Source organism: Taudactylus pleione, unplaced genomic scaffold, assembly GCF_031769625.1.
Source record: "Taudactylus pleione unplaced genomic scaffold, aTauple2 ptg001525l, whole genome shotgun sequence".
Classification (NCBI taxonomy): domain Eukaryota; kingdom Metazoa; phylum Chordata; class Amphibia; order Anura; family Myobatrachidae; genus Taudactylus; species Taudactylus pleione.
In genome coordinates, this window is record NW_028285922.1 from 129,059 (window position 1) to 150,000 (window position 20,942).

At 44.7% G+C, this 20,942-nt stretch overlaps 1 protein-coding gene across 1 annotated transcript in view; it reads left to right on the forward strand.

The window, feature by feature from the left end:
• LOC148442427 (kinesin-like protein KIFC3) overlaps window positions 1–20,942 on the forward strand; it is a 448,407-nt gene that overhangs the window by 119,857 nt on the left and 307,608 nt on the right. Inside the window, exons 7-10 of the mRNA XM_088463959.1 lie at window positions 2,062–2,199; window positions 4,056–4,253; window positions 12,937–13,110; window positions 13,582–13,729. Coding sequence (XP_088320085.1) covers window positions 2,062–2,199; window positions 4,056–4,253; window positions 12,937–13,110; window positions 13,582–13,729 — 658 coding nt within the window. The remainder of the gene's footprint in view (window positions 1–2,061; window positions 2,200–4,055; window positions 4,254–12,936; window positions 13,111–13,581; window positions 13,730–20,942) is intronic.

The window sequence follows — 20,942 nt, forward strand, 5'->3', positions numbered from 1 at the left end:
CATAGAATCTGTCCAAATGAACACGAGTCCCAGAGCTGATTGTGAGTTGGCAGCAGTAGAGTATTGTTTGTTTGTCATATGCGTCCCAATTTGTACATACAGATTCGCTCTATAGTGTCACCAGCAGGGTGTGACCCGTATCCTAAAATATCTAACACAGGGGTGTGACCCGTGTCCCATAATATCTCCTGCAGGGTGTGACCCGTGTCCTATACTGTCTCCCACAGTGGTGTGACCCGTGTCCTATGTCTCCTGCAGGGGTGTGACCCGTGTCCTATAATGTCTCCTGCAGGGGTGTGACCCGTGTCCTATAATGTCTCCTGCAGGGGTGTGACCCGTGTCCTATAATGTCTCCTGCAGGGGTGTGACCCGTGTCCTATAATGTCTCCTGCAGGGGTGTGACCCGTGTCCTATAATGTCTCCCGCAGGGGTGTGACCCGTGTCCTATAATGTCTCCCGCAGGGGTGTGACCCGTGTCCTATAATGTCTCCCGCAGGGGTGTGACCCGTGTCCTATAATGTCTCCCGCAGGGGTGTGACCCGTGTCCTATAATGTCTCCTGCAGGGTGTGACCCGTGTCCTATAATGTCTCCTGCAGGGGTGTGACCTGTGTCCTATGTCTCCTGCAGGGGTGTGACCCGTGTCCTATAATGTCTCCTGCAGGGGTGTGACCCGTGTCCTATGTCTCCTGCAGGGGTGTGACCCGTGTCCTATGTCTCCTGCAGGGGTGTGACCTGTGTCCTATAATGTCTCCTGCAGGGTGTGACCCATGTCCTATAATATCTCCTGCAGGGGTGTGACCCGTGTCCTATAATGTCTCCTGCAGGGGTGTGACCCGTATCCTATGTCTCCAGCAGGGGTGTGACCCGTGTCCTATAATGTCTCCCGCAGGGGTGTGACCCGTGTCCTATAATGTCTCCCGCAGGGGTGTGACCCGTGTCCTATAATGTCTCCCGCAGGGGTGTGACCCGTGTCCTATAATGTCTCCTGCAGGGTGTTACCCGTGTCCTATGTCTCCTGCAGGGGTGTGACCCGTGTCCTATGTCTCCTGCAGGGGTGTGACCCGTGTCCTATAATGTCTCCTGCAGGGGTGTGACCCGTGTCCTATAATGTCTCCCGCAGGGTGTGACCCGTGTCCTATAATGTCTCCCGCAGGGTGTGACCCATGTCCTATAATGTCTCCTGCAGGGGTGTGACCCGTGTCCTATGTCTCCTGCAGGGTGGAACCCGTGTCCTATGTCTCCTGCAGGGTGTGACCCGTGTCCTATGTCTCCTGCAGGGGTGTGACCTGTGTCCTATAATGTCTCCTGCAGGGGTGTGACCCGTGTCCTATGTCTCCTGCAGGGGTGTGACCCGTGTCCTATAATGTCTCCTGCAGGGGTGTGACCTGTGTCCTATAATGTCTCCTGCAGGGGTGTGACCCGTGTCCTATAATGTCTCCTGCAGGGGTGTGACCCGTGTCCTATGTCTCCTGCAGGGGTGTGACCCGTGTCCTATGTCTCCTGCAGGGGTATGACCCGTGTCCTATAATGTCTCCCGCAGGGGTGTGACCCGTGTCCTATAATGTCTCCTGCAGGGGTGTGACCTGTGTCTAATGTCTCCTGCAGGGGTGTGACCCGTGTCCTATAATGTCTCCTGCAGGGGTGTGACCTGTGTCCTATGTCTCCTGCAGGGGTGTGACCTGTGTCCTATGTCTCCTGCAGGGGTGTGACCCGTGTCCTATAATGTCTCCTGCAGGGTGTGACCTGTGTCCTATGTCTCCTGCAGGGGTGTGACCCGTGTCCTATAATGTCTCCTGCAGGGGTGTGACCCATGTCCTATAATGTCTCCTGCAGGGTGTGACCCGTGTCCTATAATGTCTCCTGCAGGGTGTGACTCGTGTCCTATACTGTCTCCTGCAGGGGTGTGACCCGTGTCCTATACTGTCTCCTGCAGGGGTGTGACCCGTGTCCTATGTCTCCTGCAGGGGTGTGACCCGTGTTCTATGTCTCCTGCAGGGGTGTGACCCGTGTCCTATGTCTCCTGCAGGGGTGTGACCCGTGTCCTATAATGTCTCCCACAGGGTGTGACAGATTCAGAGAAACATATCCAGAATCTGAGTGTGGAGAATGAGGCCCTGAAGCAGAGTCTGAGCGTCACTCAGGGGTTACTGGAGAAATTGGCTGCAGTGAACACTCAGCCGTCTGCTCAGCTTGTCAAGGTACCGAGTATACAAAGCACTTCTCACAAGTTCCCATGATACATGTACTGTATAACACACATGATGGAGACACGCCATGAACGGAAATTATATACAGTAAGTGGGCACCTTTATTTTTCCAGAATCTGTCCCTTTCTCACCCTGAGAGCTTCTAAAACTCACATTCATGCCCTGATCATCTCCGGTCTAGATTACTGTAATCTGCTTCTCTATCATGTCTCTCCTCATTTCCTCTCTGACCATCTCCAGTCTCTCCTCATCTCTGCTGCCACCTCATCTCCTCTCTAGCCATCTCCAGTCTCTCCTCATCTCTGCTTATTTCCTCATTTCCTCTCTGACCATCTCCAGTCTCTCCTCTTCTCTGCTTATTTCCTCATCTCCTCTCTGACCATCTCCAGTCTCTCCTCATCTCTGCTTATTTCCTCATTTCCTCTCTGGCCTTCTCCAGTCTCTCCTCATCTCTGCTGCCACCTCATCTCTCTATTCATCTCCAGTCTCTCCTCATCTCTGCTTATTTCCTCATTTCCTCTCTGGCCTTCTCCAGTCTCTCCTCATCTCTGCTGCCACCTCATCTCCTCTCTATTCATCTCCAGTCTCTCCTCATCTCTGCTTATTTCCTCATTTCCTCTCTGGCCTTCTCCAGTCTCTCCTCATCTCTGCTGCCACCTCATCTCCTCTCTATTCATCTCCAGTCTCTCCTCATCTCTGCTTATTTCCTCATTTCCTCTCTGGCCTTCTCCAGTCTCTCCTCATCTCTGCTGCCACCTCATCTCCTCTCTATTCATCTCCAGTCTCTCCTCATCTCTGCTTATTTCCTCATTTCCTCTCTGACCATCTCCAGTCTCTCCTCATCTCTGCTTATTTCATCATCTCCTCTCTGGCCTTCTCCAGTCTCTCCTCATCTCTGCTGCCACCTCATCTCCTCTCTAGCCTTCTCCAGTCTCTCCTCATCTCTGCTGCCACCTCATCTCCTCTCTATTCATCTCCAGTCTCTCCTCATCTCTGCTTATTTCCTCATTTCCTCTCTGGCCTTCTCCAGTCTCTCCTCATCTCTGCTGCCACCTCATCTCCTCTCTAGCCTTCTCCAGTCTCTCCTCATCTCTGCTGCCACCTCATCTCCTCTCTATTCATCTCCAGTCTCTCCTCATCTCTGCTTATTTCCTCATTCCCTCTCTGACCATCTCCAGTCTCTCCTCATCTCCTCTCTGACCCTCTCCAGTCTCTTCTCATCTCTGCTTATTTCCTCATCTACTCTCTGACCATCTCCAGTCTCTCCTCATCTCTGCTGCCACCTCATTCCCTCTCTGGCCCTCTCCAGTCTCTCCTCATCTCTGCTGCCACCTCATTCCCTCTCTGGCCATCTCCAGTCTCTCCTCATCTCTTCTGTCACCTCATTTCCTCTCTGGCCCTCTCCAGTGTCTTCTCATCTCTGCCACCTCATTCCCTCTCTGGCCCTCTCCAGGTTCTCCTCATCTCTGCTGTCACCTCATTTCCTCTCTGACCCTCTCCAGTCTCCCTTCATCTCTGCTGCCTCCTCATTCCCTCTCTGGCACTCTCCAGTCTCTTCTCCTGCCTCCTCATTCTCTCTCTGACCATCTCCAGTCTCTTCTCCTGCCTCCTCATTTCCTCTCTGGTTCTTTCTGTCGCAAACACCTACAAAACATAATTGGCTACAGCAGGCTCCATACTGTCCAGGTCCTGCTGCGATGGGTTGTCTGCCTGTTTCTTGTTAATGCTAATAGCCAGGTGTTACAGGGGTATACATATTCCTTCTCACACTCCTGCTCTGTATATCATTCTATATACAGTATATATAATAGGTGTACAATATTTCTCCATCTGCTGTATCATCACAGGAAAATGAGGACCTGCGTACTAAGGTGCTTCATCTGGAGACGTCTCTGCAAGAGAAGGTGGAACAGCTGGTGTACACTAAAGGTCACATGGACACCATGAAATGGCGCAAGGATGAGGAGACTCATCAGCTGGAGGAGAAGATCCAGCGGCTGCAGCTGTCGCTGGAAAATGAAAAAAAAAGACCCCCAGATGTACAGGTGAAGAGATGCATGTTGTAGTACAGGTGGCATCTATCTGATATTAGGTGACAGGCAGAATAGTACAGGTGATACAGAGTGAGGAAAGGTGATAGGTAGTTGCTGTAAGAACAGGTGACAGGTAATTATTGTGTTAACAGGTGACAGGTAGTTGGTGTAAGAACAGGATACAGGTAGTTGGTATAAGACCAGGTGACAGGTAATTATGTAAACAGGTTACAGGTAGTTGGTGTAAGAACAAGTTACAGGTAGTTGGTATAAGAACAGGTTACAGGTAGTTGGTATAAGAACAGGTGACAGGTAATTATGTAAACAGGTGACAGGTAGTTGGTATAAGAACAGGTGACAGGTAATTATTGTGTAAACAGGTGACTGGTAGTTGGTGTAAGACCAGGTGACAGGTAGTTGGTATAAGAACAGGTGACAGGTAATTATTGTGTAAACAGGTGACTGGTAGTTGGTGTAAGACCAGGTGACAGGTAGTAGGTATAAGAACAGGTGACAGGTAATTATTGTGTAAACAGGTGACAGGTAGTTGGTATAAGAACAGGTGACAGGTAATTATTGTGTAAACAGGTGACAGGTAGTTGGTGTAAGAACAGGATACAGGTAGTTGGTATAAGAACAGGTGACAGGTAATTATGTAAACAGGTGACAGGTAGTTGGTATAAGAACAGGTGACAGGTAATTATTGTGTAAACAGGTGATGGGTAGTTGGTGTAAGTCAAGAACAGGTGACGGGTAGTTGGTATAAGAACAGGTGACAGGTAGTTGGTATAAGAACAGGTGACAGGTAATTATTGTGTAAACAGGTGACAGGTACTTGGTGTAAGAACAGGTGACAGGTAATTATTGTGTAAACAGGTGACAGGTAGTTGGTGTAAGGACAGGTAGTTGGTATAAGAACAGGTGACAGGTAATTATTGTGTAAACAGGTGACAGGTAGTTGGTATAAGAACAGGTGACAGGTAATTATTGTGTAAACAGGTGATGGGTAGTTGGTGTAAGTCAAGAACAGGTGACAGGTAGTTGGTATAAGAACAGGTGACAGGTAATTATTGTGTAAACAGATGATGGGTAGTTGGTGTAAGTCAAGAACAGGTGACGGGTAGTTGGTGTAAGAACAAGTTACAGGTAGTTGGTATAAGAACAGGTTACAGGTAGTTGGTATAAGAACAGGTGACAGGTAATTATGTAAACAGGTGACAGGTAGTTGGTATAAGAACAGGTGACAGGTAATTATTGTGTAAACAGGTGTCTGGTAGTTGGTGTAAGACCAGGTGACAGGTAGTAGATATAAGAACAGGTGACAGGTAATTATGTAAACAGGTGACAGGTAGTTGGTATAAGAACAGGTGACAGGTAATTATTGTGTAAACAGGTGATGGGTAGTTGGTGTAAGTCAAGAACAGGTGACGGGTAGTTGGTGTAAGTCAAGAACAGGTGACGGGTAGTTGGTATAAGAACAGGTGACAGGTAGTTGGTATAAGAACAGGTGACAGGTAATTATTGTGTAAACAGGTGACAGGTAGTTGGTGTAAGAACAGGTAGTTGGTATAAGAACAGGTGACAGGTAATTATGTAAACAGGTGACAGGTAGTTGGTATAAGAAGAGGTGACACGTAATTATTGTGTAAACAGATGATGGGTAGTTGGTGTAAGTCAAGAACAGGTGACAGGTAGTTGGTGTAAGAACAGGTGACAGGTAATTATTGTGTAAACAGGTGACAGGTAGTTGGTGTAAGAACAGGTGACAGGTAATTATTGTGTAAACAGGTGACAGGTAGTTGGTATAAGAACAGGTGACAGGTAATTATTGTGTAAACAGGTGACAGGTAGTTGGTATAAGAACAGGTGACAGGTAATTATGTAAACAGGTGACAGGTAGTTGGTATAAGAACAGGTGACAGGTAATTATTGTGTAAACAGGTGACTGGTAGTTGGTGTAAGACCAGGTGACAGGTAGTTGGTATAAGAACAGGTGACAGGTAATTATTGTGTAAACAGGTGACTGGTAGTTGGTGTAAGACCAGGTGACAGGTAGTAGGTATAAGAACAGGTGACAGGTAATTATTGTGTAAACAGGTGACAGGTAGTTGGTATAAGAACAGGTGACAGGTAATTATTGTGTAAACAGGTGATGGGTAGTTGGTGTAAGTCAAGAACAGGTGACGGGTAGTTGGTGTAAGTCAAGAACAGGTGACGGGTAGTTGGTATAAGAACAGGTGACAGGTAGTTGGTATAAGAACAGGTGACAGGTAATTATTGTGTAAACAGGTGACAGGTAGTTGGTGTAAGAACAGGTAGTTGGTATAAGAACAGGTGACAGGTAATTATGTAAACAGGTGACAGGTAGTTGGTATAAGAAGAGGTGACACGTAATTATTGTGTAAACAGATGATGGGTAGTTGGTGTAAGTCAAGAACAGGTGACAGGTAGTTGGTGTAAGAACAGGTGACAGGTAATTATTGTGTAAACAGGTGACAGGTAGTTGGTGTAAGAACAGGTGACAGGTAATTATTGTGTAAACAGGTGACAGGTAGTTGGTATAAGAACAGGTGACAGGTAATTATTGTGTAAACAGGTGACAGGTAGTTGGTATAAGAACAGGTGACAGGTAATTATGTAAACAGGTGACAGGTAGTTGGTATAAGAACAGGTGACAGGTAATTATTGTGTAAACAGGTGACTGGTAGTTGGTGTAAGACCAGGTGACAGGTAGTTGGTATAAGAACAGGTGACAGGTAATTATTGTGTAAACAGGTGACTGGTAGTTGGTGTAAGACCAGGTGACAGGTAGTAGGTATAAGAACAGGTGACAGGTAATTATTGTGTAAACAGGTGACAGGTAGTTGGTATAAGAACAGGTGACAGGTAATTATTGTGTAAACAGGTGACAGGTAGTTGGTGTAAGAACAGGATACAGGTAGTTGGTATAAGAACAGGTGACAGGTAATTATGTAAACAGGTGACAGGTAGTTGGTATAAGAACAGGTGACAGGTAATTATTGTGTAAACAGGTGATGGGTAGTTGGTGTAAGTCAAGAACAGGTGACGGGTAGTTGGTATAAGAACAGGTGACAGGTAGTTGGTATAAGAACAGGTGACAGGTAATTATTGTGTAAACAGGTGACAGGTACTTGGTGTAAGAACAGGTGACAGGTAATTATTGTGTAAACAGGTGACAGGTAGTTGGTGTAAGGACAGGTAGTTGGTATAAGAACAGGTGACAGGTAATTATTGTGTAAACAGGTGACAGGTAGTTGGTATAAGAACAGGTGACAGGTAATTATTGTGTAAACAGGTGATGGGTAGTTGGTGTAAGTCAAGAACAGGTGACAGGTAGTTGGTATAAGAACAGGTGACAGGTAATTATTGTGTAAACAGATGATGGGTAGTTGGTGTAAGTCAAGAACAGGTGACGGGTAGTTGGTGTAAGAACAAGTTACAGGTAGTTGGTATAAGAACAGGTTACAGGTAGTTGGTATAAGAACAGGTGACAGGTAATTATGTAAACAGGTGACAGGTAGTTGGTATAAGAACAGGTGACAGGTAATTATTGTGTAAACAGGTGTCTGGTAGTTGGTGTAAGACCAGGTGACAGGTAGTAGGTATAAGAACAGGTGACAGGTAATTATGTAAACAGGTGACAGGTAGTTGGTATAAGAACAGGTGACAGGTAATTATTGTGTAAACAGGTGACAGGTAGTTGGTGTAAGTCAAGAACAGGTGACGGGTAGTTGGTGTAAGTCAAGAACAGGTGACGGGTAGTTGGTATAAGAACAGGTGACAGGTAGTTGGTATAAGAACAGGTGACAGGTAATTATTGTGTAAACAGGTGACAGGTAGTTGGTGTAAGAACAGGTAGTTGGTATAAGAACAGGTGACAGGTAATTATGTAAACAGGTGACAGGTAGTTGGTATAAGAAGAGGTGACACGTAATTATTGTGTAAACAGATGATGGGTAGTTGGTGTAAGTCAAGAACAGGTGACAGGTAGTTGGTGTAAGAACAGGTGACAGGTAATTATTGTGTAAACAGGTGACAGGTAGTTGGTGTAAGAACAGGTGACAGGTAATTATTGTGTAAACAGGTGACAGGTAGTTGGTATAAGAACAGGTGACAGGTAATTATTGTGTAAACAGGTGACAGGTAGTTGGTATAAGAACAGGTGACAGGTAATTATTGTGTAAACAGGTGATGGGTAGTTGGTGTAAGTCAAGAACAGGTGACAGGTAGTTGGTGTAAGAACAGGTGACAGGTAGTTGGTATAAGAACAGGTGACAGGTAATTATTGTGTAAACAGGTGACAGGTAGTTGGTATAAGAACAGGTGACAGGTAATTATTGTGTAAACAGGTGATGGGTAGTTGGTGTAAGTCAAGAACAGGTGACGGGTAGTTGGTATAAGAACAGGTGACAGGTAATTATTGTGTAAACAGGTGACAGGTAGTTGGTGTAAGAACAGGTGACAGGTAATTATTGTGTAAACAGGTGACAGGTAGTTGGTGTAAGAACAGGTGACAGGTAATCATTGTGTAAACAGGTGACAGGTAGTTGGTGTAAGAACAGGTGACAGGTAATTATTGTGTAAACAGGTGACAGGTAGTTGGTGTAAGAACAGGTGACAGGTAATTATTGTGTAAACAGGTGACAGGTAGTTGGTATAAGAACAGGTGACAGGTAATTATTGTGTAAACAGATGATGGGTAGTTGGTGTAAGTCAAGAACAGGTGACAGGTAGTTGGTATAAGAACAGGTGACAGGTAATTATTGTGTAAACAGATGATGGGTAGTTGGTGTAAGTCAAGAACAGGTGACAGGTAGTTGGTGTAAGAAGAGGTGACAGGTAGTTGGTATAAGAACAGGTGACAGGTAATTATTGTGTAAACAGGTGACAGGTAGTTGGTATAAGAACAGGTGACAGGTAATTTTTGTGTAAACAGGTGATGGGTAGTTGGTGTAAGTCAAGAACAGGTGACAGGTAGTTGGTGTAAGAACAGGTGACAGGTAGTTGGTATAAGAACAGGTGACAGGTAGTTGGTATAAGAACAGGTGACAGGTAATTATTGTGTAAACAGGTGACAGGTAGTTGGTGTAAGAACAGGTAGTTGGTATAAGAACAGGTGACAGGTAATTATGTAAACAGGTGACAGGTAGTTGGTATAAGAAGAGGTGACACGTAATTATTGTGTAAACAGATGATGGGTAGTTGGTGTAAGTCAAGAACAGGTGACAGGTAGTTGGTGTAAGAACAGGTGACAGGTAGTTGGTATAAGAACAGGTGACAGGTAATTATTGTGTAAACAGGTGACAGGTAGTTGGTGTAAGAACAGGTAGTTGGTATAAGAACAGGTGACAGGTAATTATTGTGTAAACAGATGATGGGTAGTTGGTGTAAGTCAAGAACAGGTGACAGGTAGTTGGTGTAAGAAGAGGTGACAGGTAGTTGGTATAAGAACAGGTGACAGGTAATTATTGTGTAAACAGGTGACAGGTAATTATTGTGTAAACAGGTGACAGGTAGTTGGTATAAGAACAGGTGACAGGTAATTATTGTGTAAACAGGTGATGGGTAGTTGGTGTAAGTCAAGAACAGGTGACAGGTAGTTGGTGTAAGAACAGGTGACAGGTAGTTGGTGCAAGAACAGGTGACAGGTAGTTGGTATAAGAACAGGTGACAGGTAGTTGGTGTAAACAGATGATGGGTAGTTGGTGTAAGTCAAGAACAGGTGACAGGTAGTTGGTATAAGAACAGGTGACAGGTAATTATTGTGTAAACAGATGATGGGTAGTTGGTGTAAGTCAAGAACAGGTGACAGGTAGTTGGTGTAAGAAGAGGTGAAAGGTAGTTGGTATAAGAACAGGTGACAGGTAATTATTGTGTAAACAGGTGACAGGTAGTTGGTATAAGAGCAGGTGACAGGTAATTATTGTGTAAACAGGTGATGGGTAGTTGGTGTAAGTCAAGAACAGGTGACGGGTAGTTGGTGTAAGAACAGGTGACGGGTAGTTGGTGTAAGAACAGGTGACGGGTAGTTGGTATAAGAATAGGTGATGGGTAGTTGGTGTAAGAACAGGTGACGGGTAGTTGGTATAAGAACAGGTGACGGGTAGTTGGTATAAGAACAGGTGACAGGTAGTTGGTGTAAGAACAGGTGACCTGTGGAGCAGTGCAGGTGACTGTCAGGACCCAGGCTGTTAGGCCGCAACGAAGGTCCCAGACAGCCGCATCTTACCTAGCCAGGCTCCTGTGCTCTGCTGTATCCATGCTGACTTCTTCGGATCATGGGCGCAGCCATCTTGCCTTGGATCATGTGATGCGGTGTACTCCTATCCTGTCCTGTCTCCGGAGTCAGCTGGGAGTTGCCATTCAACCAGTAACCAGGGCGGGGTATTTCAGTGTCTTCAGTGCACACAGTCAGGTCTGTGCAATGTCTCCTTAGGTTCCTATGGCTCCTGTATGATCTGTGTTGTTCCAGACCCTTTGTGCTTCCTCATGGTTTCCCGCTGATATCCTGCAGAACGCATTACTGGATTAGTCCTGTGTCCTGTGTTCTACTTTGGACTTTGCCCTCTTATGATTTGTCCTCTGGGCTCAACCCTTAGTGATTGCAGTACATCATCGATTATACTGTCAAGCTATACTCTGTGCAACATCGGATTCATCATCGAATACCACACTGTGGGTCTCATTCAGACCCGGTCGCAAGCACCGATGTGCTCGCAACCGGGTCGATAGTTAGCCTTGCACACGCGCAGCGGCCGCACTGCACGTGCGCAAGCCCCGGAGCGAGAGAGAAACTCTCTCGCTCCGGAGCTCTCTACAAAAGGTGCGGTTGTCGATGTTGATTGACTGTTCGCCCTGTTTTGTAGGTGGGCCGGGGGGGTGGTTTCCAAAACGAAGGTGTTCCTTAACGAACGCCTACCGTTTTGTGGGCGGCCACACTGACCTCATCAGTGATGTCAGCGGGGAGTTTCCTGCTCTTTCAGAGCAGGAAGCTCCCTGGGGCTTGCGGCTGCCGAGACCCAACCTTAGGGTCTCGTCGCAAGCCCCGATGGTCGAGATGGTATTCACCATCGCGACCATCAACCTGGTCGGTCGTTAAGCTGTGGGTGTAACCCACAGCTTACCTAACGACCAGGAGGCCGCACTTCAAAAATGAAGCGGCCGCCCTCATTCAGAAAGAGCGCTTGCTTCTTGAGAGCGCCTCTAAATGAGGGCCTGTGTACATTGACAAGTTTCTCCCAAGTATTTAATTGATTATTGTCAAGTTTAACCCAGTACAAATATCGGATACACTCCAGTACTGCGCCGACTCTATTGTTCAGTTCAGTACAAACATTGGATAAATTCGAGTTCTACATCAACTTTACTGTCAAATGCTGTTTAGCACTAACATCGGATGTATTCCTGTGCTACACCGATTATATAGCCAAGTGACTCTCAAAGTACTCTGCACTTAAATATCATTGACGTCTTCTAGTGATCCAGTGACTACTATCCGGTTCAGCCCAGCATACTATCAGACGTTCTATGCATCAGGCTAGCTTTGCTTTACTCTTAGACATCATTAATAAATCAGCAAGTTCCTGTGTATCACGAGCCCGTCTCATCGTTCATCTTTGCGCCTTAGTATCCTCCCATGAGGGAAACCGATCTATAACCACCACGACTAGTATTGTCAGGGACTTCGCCTGTGGGGCCTGCGCCTTCACAGGAGACCAGTTCTCCCAGAGTCGTGACAGACTGGTAGTTTTATTAAATTTAACCCTTTCATGACTTTATTACATTCAGATATACAAGTGTCACATATCAAATGAACCAACACAGCCTCATGGTGCATCCTGGTTGCAACTTAGGCTCATATACTGCAAAAGAAAGGCGTAGCGGAGATACATGGATCCTGGCAGCTCGCTAACGCCAAGCATATTGTGTTGCGTGTCAGCTAAATGAGCAAGGACAAATCTGTAGTTATATTGATCTAGTACTGTAATAAATCAATTCATCTCATTGGGATTTTGAATGCTTGTTTTGTAACAGTGTTTTCCATTTATCTGATTTTGGTTATTTTTTGATTGTTATGTTCATACTGTAATCAATCAATGCTTTACTCTGCTTCCACTAAATACTCCACCTCCTTTTACCTGTGCTGGCCTTGGGCCTCTGATCTAGTTCTTTATTAATGAAAACATTCTATAGCAATGTATAGTTTACATTAAGCTGCCACCCTGTCTGTCACTGCAGTACCACTCTGTTTCCTAGATGTGCCATATTCTTTTATACTGCCGTGTGTTTGTACCGCTGCTCTGTCGCTTAGTTTAGCCACCTAGCTCGCTGCAGCATTTGTCCAATATGAGTGAAAACAATACTGTGAGCTGGCCAAAAATTTACTGGAAATGACTGTTGTTGAGGTTAATAATTCGGTAGGAACAAAAACAGGCTCAAATTATGTGATTTTAGCTGGTCTTATACATTTTTAAAGAAATCCAAGTCCAAAACCTTTGAGGGTGGTTTTGGCAAAACCAAAAACACTGGAGTCCGCGCACATCACTTGTAATTAATGCTTTGTGCTTGAGTCCATCCAGTGGGCCTCCGGTACCACACTGCATGAGGAGTGGGTTAGGGTAGTAAGGCTTCCATGTAACAGGAATATGTTTTTGTCTCTCTCCCATAACTGAAGTACGTCACACAGACGTTGGAGGTGGAGTCCCCCCGGCTACTGCGCTGCTTAGAACAGACCGAGGGGAGAAACAGGGACTTACTGGACCAAGTCTTCCACCAAGATGAGAAGTGTCAACTTCTGGAGGAGCAGCTGAAGAGAACCGGAGACCTGACCTCCGCCCTGCAGACTAAGGTAGAAGATTGGTGGACGCCAGGTGTCGCCAACACCCATTTCCTCAATGATACTTTTAGAGGTAAATTTACTAAGGTGCAGGTTTATAGAGGTGGAGATGTTGCCCATAGCAACCAATCAGATTTTAGCTATTATCTTCTAGAAGATGCTAGCTTAATGATAAGTAAAATCTGATTGGTTGCTATGGGCAACATCTCCACTTCTAAAAACCTGCACTTTAGTAACTATACCCCCAAGAGTGGTTATTCCCCTTCCCCCCCCCTCCTCCCATTGTCACCAGACTAGTAAGTGTAGACAGTGATGGGACATGGGGCTGGGATTTCCTGGCAAATGCTTTTACCATGGACAGTTCTTGGGGTTAGTGCACCTCAGGTGATGCGTTATCATTGCACTCATTATGGAAAGCTGGGAATGTGGGATTATTGTCCCTCTGCTCCTCTCCCGCCTGGGTGTCGCTGTCTCTGGAAGCAGATCTCTGCCTACGAGTCTGAGATTGGGAAACTGAGGGATGACCTGATGCAGGAGATCCACCAGCTGGAGGCTCAGAAGGAAGAAGCCATTAAAGAGGCATTGGAGTGTTCAGAGCAGCATTTGGAGGATCTGAAGGACCAGCTTGCAGGTTAGTAGACCTAGCCGGACTCTGTCATGTCCATTAGGGTTTGCTGGGACACTCAGCTTCCTCAGGGGGTGATTCATGTCAGGATTCAGTATGTCAGGAACGTTGTACAAGACAGATATCAGCCAATATGTAATGGTCTCATTGTCACACGTCACAACACTCATCATTGTCACACGTCACTACACATCATTGTCACACGTCACTACACTCATCATTGTCACAGGTAGAGTGAGAGCTGCCGGCCACATGTCATAACACTTATCATTGTTACACGTCACTACACTCATCATTGTCACACGTCACTACACTCATCACTGTCACACGCCACTACGCTAGTCATTGTCACACGTCACTACGCTCGTCATTGTCAAACGTCACTACACTCATCACTGTCACACGTCACTACACTCATCACTGTCACACGTCACTACACTCATCACTGTCACACGTCATAACACTCATCACTGTCACACGTCACTACACTCATCACTGTCACACGTCACTACACTCATCACTGTCACACGTCATAACACTCATCACTGTCACACGTCACTACACATCACTGTCACACGTCACTACACTCATCATTGTCACACGTCATAACACTCATCACTGTCACACGTCACTACACTCGTCATTGTCACAGGTAGAGTGAGCGCTGCCGGCCACATGTCATAACACTCATCATTGTCACACGTCACTACACTCATCATTGTCACACGTCACTACACTCATCACTGTCACACGCCACTACGCTAGTCATTGTCACACGTCACTACGCTCGTCATTGTCAAACGTCACTACACATCATTGTCACGCGTCACTACACATCATTGTCACACATCACAACAGTCATCATTGTCACAGGTCACTACACTCATCATTGTCACAGGTCACTACACTCATCATTGTCACAGGTCACTACACTCATCATTGTCACAGGTCACTACACTCATCATTGTCACACGTCACAACACATCATTGTCACATGTCACTACACTCGTCACTGTCACACGTCACTACACTCGTCACTGTCACACGTCCCTACACTCATTATTGTCACAGGTAGACTGAGAGCTGCCGGCCACACGTCATAACACTCATCATTGTCACACGTCATAACACTCATCACTGTCACACGTCACTACATTCATCACTGTCACACGTCACTGCACTCATCATTGTCACAGGTAGAGTGAGAGCTGCCGGCCACATGTCATAACACTCATCATTGTCACATGTCATAACACTCATCATTGTCACATGTCATAACACTCATCATTGTCACACGTCACTACACTCATCATTGTCACAGGTAGACAGAGCTGCCGGCCACACGTCATAACACTCATCATTGTCACACGTCATAACACTCATCATTGTCACACGTCATAACACTCATCATTGTCACACGTCACTACACATCATTGTCACACGTCACTACACTCATCATTGTCACACGTCATAACACTCATCACTGTCACACGTCACTACACTCGTCATTGTCACAGGTAGAGTGAGAGCTGCCGGCCACATGTCATAACACTCATCATTGTCACACATCACTACACTCATCATTGTCACACGTCATAACACTCATCATTGTCACACGTCACTACACATCATTGTCACACGTCACTACACTCATCATTGTCACACGTCATAACACTCATCATTGTCACACGTCATAACACTCATCACTGTCACACGTCACTACACTCATCATTGTCACACGTCACTACACTCATTGTCACACGTCATTACACTCGTCGCTGTCACACGTCACTACACTCGTCGCTGTCACACGTCACTACACTCGTCGCTGTCACACGTCACTACACTCGTCGCTGTCACACGTCACTACACTCGTCGCTGTCACACGTCCCTACACTCGTCATTGTCACACGTCCCTACACTCATTATTGTCACAGGTAGACTGAGAGCTGCCGGCCACACGTCATAACACTCATCATTGTCACACGTCATAACACTCATCACTGTCACACGTCACTACATTCATCACTGTCACACGTCACTGCACTCATCATTGTCACAGGTAGAGTGAGAGCTGCCGGCCACATGTCATAACACTCATCATTGTCACATGTCATAACACTCATCATTGTCACATGTCATAACACTCATCATTGTCACACGTCACTACACTCATCATTGTCACAGGTAGACTGAGTGCTCCTCCTATATATCATACATACTGACTTACCATAGTGCTCCTCCTATATATCATACATACTGACTTACCATAGTGCTCCTCCTATATATCATACACATACTGACTTACCGTAGTGCTCCTCCTATATATCATATACACACTGACTTACCGTAGTGCTCCTCCTATATATCATACACATACTGACTTGCCGTAGTGCTCCTCCTATATATCATACACATACTGACTTACCGTAGTGCTCCTCCTATATATCATACACATACTGACTTACCGTAGTGCTCCTCCTATATATCATATATACATACTGACTTACCGTAGTGCTCCTCCTATATATCATACACATACTGACTTACCGTAGTGCTCCTCCTATATATCATACACATACTGACTTACCGTAGTGCTCCTCCTATATATCATACACATACTGACTTACCGTAGTGCTCCTCCTATATATCATACACATACTGACTTACCGTAGTGCTCCTCCTATATATCATACACACACTGACTTACCGTAGTGCTCCTCCTATATATCATATACACACTGACTTACCGTAGTGCTCCTCCTATATATCATATACATACTGACTTACCGTAGTGCTCCTCCTATATATCATACACATACTGACTTACCGTAGTGCTCCTCCCATATATCATACACATACTGACTTACCGTAGTGCTCCTCCTATATATCATACACACTGACTTACCGTAGTGCTCCTCCTATATATCATACACATACTGACTTACCATAGTGCTCCTCCTATATATCATACACATACTGACTTACCGTAGTGCTCCTCCTATATATCATACACATACTGACTTACCGTAGTGCTCCTCCTATATATCATACACATACTGACTTACCGTAGTGCTCCTCCTATATATCATATACATACTGACTTACCGTAGTGCTCCTCCTATATATCATACACATACTGACTTACCGTAGTGCTCCTCCTATATATCATACACATACTGACTTACCGTAGTGCTCCTCCTATATATCATACATACTGACTTACCGTAGTGCTCCTCCTATATATCATATACACACTGACTTACCGTAGTGCTCCTCCTATATATCATACACACACTGACTTACCGTAGTGCTCCTCCTATATATCATATACACACTGACTTACCGTAGTGCTCCTCCTATATATCATATACACACTGACTTACCGTAGTGCTCCTCCTATATATCATACACATACTGACTTGCCGTAGTGCTCCTCCTATATATCATACACATACTGACTTACCGTAGTGCTCCTCCTATATATCATACACATACTGACTTACCGTAGTGCTCCTCCTATATATCATATATACATACTGACTTACCGTAGTGCTCCTCCTATATATCATACACATACTGACTTACCGTAGTGCTCCTCCTATATATCATACACATACTGACTTACCGTAGTGCTCCTCCTATATATCATACACATACTGACTTACCGTAGTGCTCCTCCTATATATCATACACATACTGACTTACCGTAGTGCTCCTCCTATATATCATACACACACTGACTTACCGTAGTGCTCCTCCTATATATCATATACATACTGACTTACCGTAGTGCTCCTCCTATATATCATACACATACTGACTTACCGTAGTGCTCCTCCCATATATCATACACATACTGACTTACCGTAGTGCTCCTCCTATATATCATACACACTGACTTACCGTAGTGCTCCTCCTATATATCATACACATACTGACTTACCATAGTGCTCCTCCTATATATCATACACATACTGACTTACCGTAGTGCTCCTCCTATATATCATACACATACTGACTTACCATAGTGCTCCTCCTATATATCATACACACACTGACTTACCGTAGTGCTCCTCCTATATATCATACACATACTGACTTACCGTAGTGCTCCTCCTATATATCATACACATACTGACTTACCGTAGTGCTCCTCCTATATATCATACACATACTGACTTACCGTAGTGCTCCTCCTATATATCATACACATACTGACTTACCGTAGTGCTCCTCCTATATATCATATACATACTGACTTACCATAGTGCTCCTCCTATATATCATACACATACTGACTTACCGTAGTGCTCCTCCTATATATCATATACATACTGACTTACCGTAGTGCTCCTCCTATATATCATACACATACTGACTTACCGTAGTGCTCCTCCTATATATCATACACATACTGACTTACCGTAGTGCTCCTCCTATATATCATACATACTGACTTACCGTAGTGCTCCTGTATAGTGTCAGTCTAGTATTAGTGCAGTGTCAGGGTAGTATTAATGTAGTGTCAGTATAGTATTAGTGTAGTGTCAGTTGAGTATTAGTGTAATGTCAGTGTAGTATTAGTGTAATGTCAGTGTAGTATTAGTGTAATGTCAGTGTAGTATTAGTGTAGTGTCAGTGTAGTATTAGTGTAATGTCAGTGTAGTGTCAGTGTAGTATTAGTGTAATGTCAGTGTAGTATTAGTGTAGTGTTAGTGTAGTGTTAGTGTAATGTCAGTGTAGTATTAGTGTAGTATTAGTGTAATGTCAGTGTAGTATTAGTGTAATGTCAGTGTAGTGTCAGTGTAGTGTTAGTGTAATGTCAGTGTAGTGTTAGTGTAATGTCAGTGTAGTATTAGTGTAGTATTAGTGTAGTATTAGTGTAATGTCAGTGTAGTATTAGTGTAATGCAGTGTAGTGTCAGTATAGTATTAGTGTAGTGTCAGTGTAGTATTAGTGTAGTGTCAGTGTAGTATTAGTGTAATGCAGTGTAGTGTCAGTGTAGTGTTACTGTAGTGTCAGTGTAGTATTAGTGTAGTGTCAGTGTAGTATTAGTATAGTGTCAGTGTAGTATTAGTGTAATGTCAGTGTAGTATTAGTGTAATGTCAGTGTAGTATTAGTCTAATGCAGTGTAGTATTAGTGTAATGCAGTGTAGTGTCAGTGTAATGTCAGTGTAGTATTAGTGTAATGTCAGTGTAGTATTAGTGTAATGTCAGTGTAGTATTACTGTAGTGTTAGTGTAATGTCAGTGTAGTGTCAGTGTAGTATTAGTGTAATGTCAGTGTAGTGTCAGTGTAGTATTAGTATAGTGTCAGTGTAGTATTAGTGTAATGTCAGTGTAGTATTAGTGTAGGGTCAGTGTAGTATTAGTATAGTGTCAGTGTAGTGTCAGTGTAGTATTAGTCTAATACAGTGTAGTATTAGTGTAGTGTCAGTGTAGTATTAGTGTAGTGTCAGTGTAGTATTAGTGTAATGTCAGTGTAGTGTCAGTGTAGTATTAGTGTAGTGTCAGTGTAGTATTAGTGTAATGCAGTGTAGTGTCAGTATAGTATTAGTGTAGTGTCAGTGTAGTATTAGTGTAGTGTCAGTGTAGTATTAGTGTAATGCAGTGTAGTGTCAGTGTAGTGTTACTGTAGTGTCAGTGTAGTATTAGTGTAGTGTCAGTGTAGTATTAGTATAGTGTCAGTGTAGTATTAGTGTAATGTCAGTGTAGTATTAGTGTAATGTCAGTGTAGTATTAGTCTAATGCAGTGTAGTATTAGTGTAATGCAGTGTAGTGTCAGTGTAGTGCCAGTGTAGTATTAGTGTAATGCAGTGTAGTATTAGTGTAATGTCAGTGTAGTATTAGTGTAATGTCAGTGTAGTATTAGTGTAATGTCAGTGTAGTATTACTGTAGTGTTAGTGTAATGTCAGTGTAGTGTCAGTGTAGTATTAGTGTAATGTCAGTGTAGTGTCAGTGTAGTATTAGTATAGTGTCAGTGTAGTATTAGTGTAATGTCAGTGTAGTGTCAGTGTAGTATTAGTGTAGGGTCAGTGTAGTATTAGTATAGTGTCAGTGTAGTATTAGTCTAATACAGTGTAGTATTAGTGTAGTGTCAGTGTAGTATTAGTGTAGTGTCAGTGTAGTATTAGTGTAGTGTCAGTGTAGTATTAGTCTAATGCAGTGTAGTATTAGTGTAGTGTCAGTGTAGTATTAGTGTAATGTCAGTGTAGTATTAGTGTAGTGTCAGTGTAGTATTAGTGTAATGTCAGTGTAGTATTAGTGTAGTGTCAGTGTAGTATTAGTGTAATGTCAGTGTGGTATTAGTGTAGTATTAGTGTAGTGTCATACACATACTGACTTACCGTAGTGCTCCTCCTATATATCATATACATACTGACTTACCGTAGTGCTCCTCCTATATATCATATACATACTGACTTACCGTAGTGCTCCTGTGTAGTATTAGTGTAGTGTCAGTGTAGTATTAGTGTAGTGTCAGAGTCTATTACACCGTATGGCAGGATACACAATGTGGAGTATCTAACTGCCCCCTAGTGTGAGGTTTGCTGGGCCCTAAGAAGGCCAGAAAGATGCCTCACTTAGGCAGGGCGGCACCTCCCCCACAGTACATGGGCAGTACCGCTCCCTACGCTCCCTGTCTGTAAACGTAGTAAGAAGGCTCCTCCCCCACAGTACATGGGCAGTACCGCTCCCTACGCTCCCTGTCTGGTAACGTAGTAAGAAGGCTCCTCCCCCACAGTACATGGGCAGTACCGCTCCCTACGCTCCCTGTCTGGTAACGTAGTAAGGAGACACCTCCCTCACAGTACATGGGCAGTACCGCTCCCTACACTCCCTGTCTGGTAACGTAGTAAGAAGGCTCCTCCCCCATAGTACATGGGCAGTACCGCTCCCTGTCTGGTAACGTAGTAAGAAGGCACCTCCCCCACAGTACGTGGGCAGTACCGCTCCCTACGCTCCCTGTCTGGTAACGTAGTAAGAAGGCTCCTCCCCCACAGTACATGGGCAGTACCGCTCCCTACGCTCCCTGTCTGGTAACGTAGTAACAAGGCACCACCCCCACAGTACATGGGCAGTACCGCTCCCTGTCTGGTAACGTAGTAAGAAGGCTCCTCCCCCACAGTACATGGGCAGTACCGCTCCCTACGCTCCCTGTCTGGTAACGTAGTAAGGAGACACCTCCCTCACAGTACATGGGCAGTACCGCTC